Source organism: Schistocerca piceifrons, chromosome 1 (assembly GCF_021461385.2).
Source record: "Schistocerca piceifrons isolate TAMUIC-IGC-003096 chromosome 1, iqSchPice1.1, whole genome shotgun sequence".
Lineage (NCBI taxonomy): Eukaryota > Metazoa > Arthropoda > Insecta > Orthoptera > Acrididae > Schistocerca > Schistocerca piceifrons.
Window position 1 is genome coordinate 814,815,753 of NC_060138.1, and position 10,090 is coordinate 814,825,842.

Below are 10,090 nucleotides of genomic sequence, written 5' to 3' on the forward strand. Positions count from 1 at the left end.
ACATGTGCAGAACTGAACATGTTGTGTGTTTTAAAACTGAGATTGAGACCATTTGCAGAAAACCTGTCAATGATACTTACAAGAACATTATTTACCATTTCTTCTGTTTCTGTTTGTGTGCTTGGAGCGAGGAGAGTACTAATTCTGCTTGTTGTATATTACATGGGCGATCATTTACTTACCAGTATGAGGAACAATAGTGGACATAAGTTTCAGTGCTGGGGAACCCCATATGTGATTTCTCCCTGTTCAAAATAATGGCCCTGGACTAAGTTGGTTGGTTTCTAAGTACAACTTTTTGCAATTTTTTGATTACATATGACATTGTCCATTGGTTGGCTAAGCCATCAATCCCATAAAACTTTAACAATATAATGAAACGGATAGTTGCTACTCACCATATAGCGGAGATGCTGAGTCACAGAAAGGCACAACAAAAAGACTGTCGGAAAGTTAGCTTTCAGCCAATAAGGCCTTTGTCAAAAGAAGACAACATACACACATGCACACTCTCATGCAAATGCAACTCACACACCCATGACCACAGTCTCTGGCAGCTGGCAGTCTCGCTCTATCTACCACAGACTGTGGTCATATGTGTGTGTGTGTGTGTGTGTGTGTGTGTGTGTGTGTGTGTTTTGCCTACTTTTGACAAAGGTCTTGTTGGAAGAAAGCTAACTTTCCAACAGACTTTTTGTAGTGCCTTTCTGCAATTCAGCATCTCTGCTGTATGGTGAGCAGCAACTACCCTTTTCATTATATTGTTACATTCCATCCTGGATTTTCAATAAAATTTTAATTTATCTAGAAGAATACTGTGATTCACGCAGTCAAATGCCTTATAAAGGTCACATTATTTTATTATTTAACGCCTGTAAAATCCAGTGAGTGAACATATAAATGGCATTCTCAGTAGACCAACTCTTCTGAAACCCAAGCTGTGATTTGCTGAGGACATTATTGCTCCTCAGGTGAGATACTGTTCCAGAATACATCACCTCAAACATTCTGGAGCATGATGTCAGCAGTAAAAGAAGTCAGTAGTTATTGACATTTCTCATATTACCTTTCATAAATACGCATATTTCAGTCTTTCTGCAAAATACCTGGAGTTTGTGATGCATTATGTATTTCAGATAAGGCCAGGCTTACTGTATGGCAACAAACATCTATGATTCTATTGAAAACACCATCAAAACCAATGAGCTTTTATTCTGAAGAGAATATATAATTTTCTTAATTTCACAAGGAGAGGTTGGTGATGCATTCACATGATTGAATTTTATGAGAGTTACTTTTTCAACACACTGCTGTGATTTTTCTCTTGAACTGTTTGTGTCTACACTATTATATTTAAGAAATGATTATTACATATCTTTGCTACTTGTGGTTCATCATTCATAGCCCTTCAATTCAGTTGTGATATTATCCTGTTCTGTGGCTGGGTGCCCTGTCTCTTGCTTCACTGCTTACCATATAGACTTAAGTCTGTTGTAAGAATTACTAATTTCTGATGTTACATGCATGTTCCTTGATTTTTTAATAACCTTCCTTAGTAGAGAAATTTGTTAACATCCAGTATTGATTTAAGTGTCAGGAAGTCATTTCTGAAAGTATTCGTATGGAGTGTAGCCATGTATGGAAGTGAAACATGGACGATAAATAGTTTGGACAAGAAGAGAATAGAAGCTTTCGAAATGTGGTGCTACAGAAGAATGCTGAAGATTAGATGGGTAGATCACATAACTAATGAGGAAGTATTAAATAGGATTGGGGAGAAGAGAAGTTTGTGGCACAACTTGACCAGAAGAAGGGATCGGTTGGTAGGACATGTTCTGAGGCATCAAGGGATCACCAATTTAGTATTGGAGGGCAGCGTGGAGGGTAAAAATCGTAGAGGGAGACCAAGAGATGAATATACTAAGCAGATTCAGAAGGATGTAGGTTGCAGTAGGTACTGGGAGATGAAAAAGCTTGCACAGGATAGAGTAGCATGGAGAGCTGCATCAAACCAGTCTCAGGACTGAAGACCACAACAACAACAACAATTATTATTATTGTTGTTGTTGTTGTTGTTAATAGTATTGGAGAGAGAAGAAATTTGTGGCACAACTTGATTAAAAGAAGAGATCAGTTGTTAGGACACATTCTGAGACCTCAGGGGATCACCAATTTAATATTGGAGGGAAGTTTGGGGGGTAAAAATTGTAGACAGAGACCAAGAGGTGAATACGGTAATCACATTTGGAAGGATGTAGGTTGTAGTAGTTACTTGGAAATGAAGAGGCTTGCACAGGACAGAGTAGCATGGAGAGCTGTATCAGACCAGTCTTTGGACTGAAGACAACAACAACAACAGTATTCAGAGTAGTTTTGTGGGATGCAACTACAGCAGGTTCTTTATTTGTTTTTACAGCAAATACATGTCCCTTTTCCTTTCACAAGATGCTTTAAATCCTCTGGTAACTCATGGTTTGTTGTTTTTTTTTTTTACATGGTTGTTTATAATGTCGTTTTGGACTAGCTCACACAGAAAGCTATTTTCAAGTAATGATATATATTTACCATGAAACAGATTAAATTTTATCTGAGCATTTTGTCCATTATTCATCCCAGGGGCACATCTTGTAAAATATTCACAGAAATAATTTTCCTGGAGTCATTAATTAATCTTAACTGATTTACACTGAGGACTATGTATACTGTAAGGCAGTATGTTATTTATCTTAACTAACTGTGCATTGTGATCAGAGAGAGCACCTGTTAATGGGTAAATAGTTATTTAGTATATTCCATCAGGAAATGAAACTGTATTATAATTATTCAAATGCGATAACTACAACAAATACATTTATTTAAAGCAGCAGTCAAAATGTATATCTTTAATGATGAATACTACACAATTAAATATTACTTAGAGAAGGTAGAAGTTAATAATAGTAATGAAGTTCCATTAGTGCATAATACTAATGTCTTACCATTTTTCTGAGTTCACCATCTAATTCACTATGAAGAGATACTGGTACTGACTTTTAAGAAGGGCAGAAAGAAGACAAGAAGGCTTGGCTGTACAGTTGTGATCCTAAAGACATGCACTTGCTTGTGGTGCATGCAGAAAAAGTTATAGAGAAACTACACAAACAGTGTGTAATTACTTTTATGTCATTAAGCCAACTTGTTTGTCTACACAAACATAAGACAATTGTATGTTACTATATATAACTGAATAAAGCAGTCTGTTTGTTAAAACACTGACATTGAGGCCTACAATCAGCTGGCCAGAGGTTCATGTCTATTAGCAATACTGAGTCGTGCTTGGGTAGCTCAGATGGTAGAGCACTTGCCCGCGAAAGGCAAAGGTCCTGAGTTCGAGTCTCGGTCCGGCACACAGTTTTAATCTGCCAGCAAGTTTCATATCAGCGAACACTCCACTGCAGAGTGATAATCTCATTCTCAATACCGATTTTGATTTTCTGTAATTTTTCTAAATCATTACAGGCAAATGCCAAGGTGATTCTTTCAACAAGGGCATGGACAAACCGATCGGTCAACTTAACGCCTACTAATAGTGGGTGTTGGTTTTGTACTGTTATGTAATGATGGTGATGTATGCGACATCATACACGAAAAAAGCATGAGAGACGGGACACTGAAAAAAAATTATGTCTACATTATTTTTTTAAATACAGGCTGCGGTAACATACTGAACTGTAGTGTAGTCTGATGTATAGGTTAGGTCGAAAGGTGACAACTTGGTTGGAAGTTTGCAAAGCCAACAAATGTAATTGCAAAATCTTTATTCTGGTGATATACTGACCTGTAGTGTAGCCTAAAGCCTAGTTTAGGTCAAAACACGAGAATGTGATTGTGAATTGATAAAACAGGCAGCAATTAGTCCACTCCCTCTCCTATACTCACTAAACAGAACAGTATATTCATATGCCCTCATATGTTGTCCTTGTATTAAACTGACACATCCTATATCATTTTAAAATGATATTTGGACAAAAAATTAGTAACATTAATGGCACTAATATTGTCCAACAAATTAACATTAACAGCAACAACTACTACTGCTACACTCTATTAATGATTATCAAGAATATAAACGTATGTAATAACATTAAAATGAAAGACACCACTTTGAAAATTAGTCATTGCTTCCTCAGTCACATTACATAGCTTCAGTATATCTACTCTTACTTGCTAAACATTTTTACATATACTTGGTTAAAAAATTTGGGACCTACCTCAACTTTTCATCTCCCCCTTTTCGTCCAACGGGTTTAGGCGCACAAGTTTCTACAGGATCGTGCTCAGTTTTATTTCTTGTAGGTTTCTCATTTCTGTCCAAAGCCTGAACTTGATCTCTCATAGAGTTCTTAGTTACAGTACTATTTGAGTTATAGGACACTGTGCAGTTTCCGTATGCATGCGATCCTGGAAAAGTGTGCATGTCAATCTCCGGAAGTTTCTCGGGAACATTTTCATCTTCTGTAATCAAATTTGATAACCCGAACGGGTCAGTTCGGCGTGAATTTTGTTCTTCCTTTGCTAACTGTCCAAGCTCTCTTTTAAGTCTATTCTCACTAGCCTTTTGTTTGTGTAAACGTTCCGCAGCTACATTAGACAGTCTATTCCGTTTTGTGTCTGTCTGTTTACTAACAACTTCATGTATTTGTGCCTGGCTACCCGCTTTCAAAATCTGCGTTTCAATGTTTAACTTATTTTTGATTCCATCCTGCAAATCTGAAGCGTTTTCACTCAAAACCTTAACGGGGTTTCTGCTCAACCATCTGGTGCGGAATCTTTTTTGTGGGATGAAATTAATTTCACTTGTAAGGCGAACTAGAAGGTTAATCCTACTACCCATTTATACCAATAGATTACGCTGTCGCTGTGAGCACTTCTGTTGTAGCACACTTATTTACAGTGCCTTGTTCCGAAGGATCAAACCAAAACAAACATGCTTATTGCTTATGTTTAACACAAACAGGATTGCCAACGGGGCAGATGGTGAATAGCAGCACCACAGTTATGTTAGACTGTGGTAGTACCACAGTATTAGAGTCGACACAGGTGAATAAGTAATAGTGAGTAAAACACATTTAGTGCCAGTAACTAGATTTGCACTTCCAGGTAAAATACATCGAACACAACAACTAACGAACATTTCATTAATTACATTCGTAGAAATCAAAGCTTACAATAGCATCTGAGAGGCCTATTATATTCCGCATGATGCATTTTGCCGCCGTTTCATCCGAAACATATTGTTCACACAATTCCAACACCCCCTTTTGAACATATATTTTGTGGCTTGCCTTCACAAAATAAACCAAATAGTCCCACAATCTTTTCAAACTTATCTTTGTCCAAGGGTTTTGTCAGACAACATGTCTTCTGTGAGCAGGTATTCCACGGTGATGTTCTGTCGCTCTATGTGGTCCCAAATAAAATGGTGCCTTATGTCAATACGTTTTGTTCTAGCACTAGTGACATCATTTTAGCTAGGTTAATGGCTCCTTTATTGTCACAGAAGATCGTTATGGGTTCCACTATTAAACTGGGTTCTATTTCACATATTAACGTTCTTAGCCAAAATGCTTCCTGTGTGGTGTAAGATAGCTCTGTATACTCGGCCTCCATGGTACTCAATGCATCAGTTTTTTGCTTTGACAGGACCATGAAATGAGCCCCCCCCCCCCATTAATTTAAGACTGAAGCCAGTAATGGAGCGCCTATCTCCCAATTCACTCTCGAGTCTGCATCGCTGTAGCCTTCTAGTTTTGCATTACCTTCTCTACGGTATCTTAATTCGTTGTTTGAAGTTCCTCTTAGGCATCGGAATATCCTTTTCACAGCTTTCCATTGCTTTTCTTAGGGTCTCTGCAGTATCTGCCCACTGCATTCGTGGCAAAAGCAATTTCGGACTGTGACGTTTGAAACAAGTATAACAGACTTCCTACTGCTTCTAAATATGGGACATACTTATCACATTTCACATCTGTCTCAGTTACATTTAACTTCACTCCTACTTCCATTGGAGTAGTCATGGGTTTACAATCACTCGTGCAAAATTTCTTTAAGTTTTTTTTGTGTATGATGATTGATTTATTCTTAATTCTTGTCTCTCTTCATCCTTAGTGATCTGCATACCTAAATAACGTTCAACTTCCCCCCAAGTCGTGCACCTTAAACCTGGTTTGCAGCTGTTTCTTAAAAATTCTCATTTGACTTTCGTTTTGAGCCAGGATAAAGAAGTCATCCACTCATATTGTCATTATTATTATTCCTTCTCTTTCCCTTATATATATATATATATATATATATATATATATATATATATATATATATATATATATATATATAAGGGACCATATATATATAGGGATCTGCCTTAGATTGCTTCACATTCATATTTATTAGAGTCTTATGTAGACATCGATTCCAGCAATGTCCACTCTGTTTAAGTCCATAAATACTTTTTCCTTTCCGATCTGGTTTTAATAGCTTCTCTTGGCTGAATGACATATATCTCCTCCTCGAATTTCCCATTTAAATATGCTATTTTTACATCCATATGATGAATTGTTAAATTTCGTTTTGCTGCCAAGGCTAAAAGACATCTCAATGAGACATACTTGACTACAGGTAAAAAAGTTTCTTTGTAATCTGCCCCTTGTTTTTGAGAATATCCTTTTACTACATGTCGTGCTTTATAACTTGGTGATGAATTTTCAGAGCTCTTCAAAGTGAATATCCATCTTGCCTGTAATGGCTTCTTATCTGCCGGCATATTTACCCATGCATTTCGTTCTGAGATAAAGATTCCAATTCTCTCTCCATTGCTTCTTTCCATTCTTGAGAGTTCGGGTCGCTCATTGCTTTTTCTGCTGTTGCTGGCTATCAGTGAAAGACTGGGATGCACACATTTCAAAATCCAGATATTCTTTTGGGGTTTTGGTAGGCGAGAAGAGCGCCTTACACTGTTCTCTTCATCTTGTTCGTTCTCAAACTCACTGTAATCATAAACAGTCTCCATTTGTCTTTGACTGTCCTCTTCCTGTTCTTCACTTTGTTAACATAGTAGTCTTGCCCTCTTCAGAGTCCTTTCTATTTTCAAAGAATACCACATCTCTGCTTCTGGCTACCCTTTTATGGATCCATTAATCAGTAGCCCTTTGAATTCTCACAATAGCCTAGAAACAATACTTTTCAGCTTTCGGGTCCCATTTTCCTCTTAGCCGTTGCATCACACTCAAAAACCCTTATATTGCTTAGGTCAGGTTTCCATCCTACCCATATCTCATAGGGGGTTTTATTCCTTAATGCTTTTGTGGGCGATCTGTTATTCAAATATACAGCCGTTGATACCGCCTCTGCCCAAAAACCTTTTGATAATCCTGCATCAGTTATCATGCTCCTTCCCTTTCCGACAATGGTCTTATTAGCCCTCTCAGCAAACCAATTTTGAGATGGGCTGTACCATATGTTAGTTTGATGCCTGATTCCTATTTTCGCCAGAATTGTCTTCAATTTCTGGTTAATATATTCTCTCCCTTATCAGACCTGATGATGTTAATCTTCTTTCCTATCCACCTTTCGACCATATTACAATATTCCTCAAAAAATGGCTCCCATCTATGGATTCACACTGCATTGGGCCACATACATCTGCATGGATTAACTGTAAGATCTCTGTATATTTACTTTTCCTAGTCTTAAAAGGTAGCCTCACTTGTTTTCCTTTTATACATATCTCACAAGGGTCCTTGATTACACTATAATTCTGTATTCCCTTTACCATATCCCTCATTAAAGACATACTCTTTCTATTTAGGTGTCCAAGTTCGCAGTGCCATAAAAAACCTTCTGCTGAGTATACTGAATGACTAACAACTCTATGTTTACTGTCAATGGTAACCATACCCCTTTTGTTACTTGCTGTAGTTATAAATTCAACATTTTCGTCGATTACTCTTGCTCTGTGCATGTCAAAAATGACTGTATTTCCCTTCTTAACAATTTCCCCTACAGACAGTAGGTTAGTCACAACATTTTTTACATAATGAACATCATGTGCTGTAACCATATCAGGTTCACCATTCACACATACATGTAGGTCTAGTTTCCCAGCCAAATGACACTGGAGCTTGCTGCCATCAACAGTAGATATTCCCATATGAGTCTTATCTTCAACATCTTAAAGAAGAGATTTGTCGTTAACAATATGCATAGATGCATCTGAGTCTAAAATCCATTCCAGTTGACGATTCCCCACATCTCCAAAAGAATAAAAACAGGAGATTGCCTAATTTATATTATTGGTCCCTCAGTCTGGGCTATCGGCAACATACCTTTTTTGCTGCTTGTCTGACCTGTGGTCTACTTTTTCTCTGCACTGAGATGCAATATGTCACTTCTTCTGACATCTATTGCACCTCACTGATTTCTTCTTTTTGTTTTTCGAATAAAGGGTAAATGCAGTTTCTTTCTCCAATACACGACAGCTTGAAGTACTCTTTACAGCCTGCAGGATTTTCACTTTAACACTTCCATCCGTGGTAAGTATACCTGAGCTTTTCAGCCCCATAATCGTAGGTGCTTAGCTTTCAGGCAGTCTTACAAACAGTAGTGTCCCCATCCATTCGTCAGTGATCTCAAACCCATTGTTTCTCAGTCGGTTCGACGTGGCTATTATTTTGTTGACATATTCATCTACACTCTTGCATTTGTCCATCTGAGTGGTAATTAACTCATGTAATAATCCTACTTTCTTCATAAGATCTCCATCATCAAATGCACTTAGTAATTTGTCCCAGACTTCTTTCACTGTTGCAGCTTTTTCAACGTGACCATAATTCACTGGGTCAACTAGTAATATCAACTTTGATTTCGCTTTCCTATCCTTACTTGAATAATTCTGATCTGTGGATTTCATTGTCCCATCCACCACATCCTATAAGTCATCTAAGTGTAAATAAGCTTCTACTGCAAATTTCCGTAATGCATAGTTTTCGCGACCCATAAGTCTTTTAATCTGTGGAATTTGTGTCATGCTTATTTTAAAGGTAACATTGATCTTTCATGACGAAAAGAATAATACCAAAGAATAATACATAAGAGTTGTGTTCGTGTTTTAAGGAAAACTCGTACTTCACGCAAGCATACTACTTGGAACTTTTCCAATACTTTCTCACTATTTTCTTATGTATATACTTATTCCAAATGCATCACTAGGCCCATAACCTATTAGAGTCGACACAGGTGAATAAGTAATAGTGAGTAAAACACATTTATTGCCAGTAACTACACTTGTACTTCCAGGTAAAATACATTGAACACAACAACCAAGGAAGATTTAGTTACATACATAAAACACAGAGTGTACAATAGCACCCGAAAGATCTATTATATTTCACATGACGCACTTTGCTGCCGTTTCAAATAAAATATATTGTTCGCTCAAAACTTTAACTGGGTTTCTGCTCAGCCATCTGGTGCAGAATCTTTTTTGCTGGATGAAATTAATTTCACTTGTAAGGCGAACTAGAAGATTAATCCTACTACCCATTTATACCAATAGATTACACTGTGTGCACTTCTGTTGTAGCACACTTATTTACAGTTCCCTGTTCCAAAGGATCAAACCAAAACAATCATGCTTATGTTTAACACAAACAGGATTGCCAACAGGGAAGATGATGAATAGCAGTACCACAGTTATGTTAGACTGTGGTAGTACCACAGTCTAACATAACAGTCCTGACACTTCGCCTCGATTTGTTGCCTACTGCGCCAGCCACACAGCAAGCGGCCAATAAGTTAAAGTGTTAAGTTCGATCCTGAAAGCGAAAGCGCATAGTAGTTGTTTACTTTGCTTCAGGCCCCCACCGCCGCACGAGTGGTCGACTGTGAAGAGCGGACAAATTGAATAGCTGGCCGGCGGCCATTAGAGTGGTAAACTGACGTGCGGAGTTCGAATGTTTATGCATCACTTTTGGTTATAAAATGCCTTCCCTTGAGTTAGGTCGCAAACATAATGCCTCATTTAAATACATTACTACAACACACTTTTTAATTTATG

At 37.6% G+C, this 10,090-nt stretch overlaps 1 protein-coding gene across 2 annotated transcripts in view; it reads right to left on the reverse strand.

The window, feature by feature from the left end:
- The window catches only part of LOC124790074 (rRNA methyltransferase 3, mitochondrial), a 58,176-nt gene extending 53,008 nt beyond the window's left edge, over positions 1-5,168 (reverse strand). Inside the window, exon 1 of one of the 2 annotated variants that reach the window (XM_047257642.1) lies at positions 4,251-5,168. In XM_047257642.1, coding sequence (XP_047113598.1) covers positions 4,251-4,873 — 623 coding nt within the window. In that variant the 5' untranslated portion in view covers positions 4,874-5,168. The remainder of the gene's footprint in view (positions 1-4,250) is intronic. The other variant, XM_047257649.1, reaches the window with a different exon arrangement.
- Positions 5,169-10,090: the final 4,922 nt, after the last annotated feature.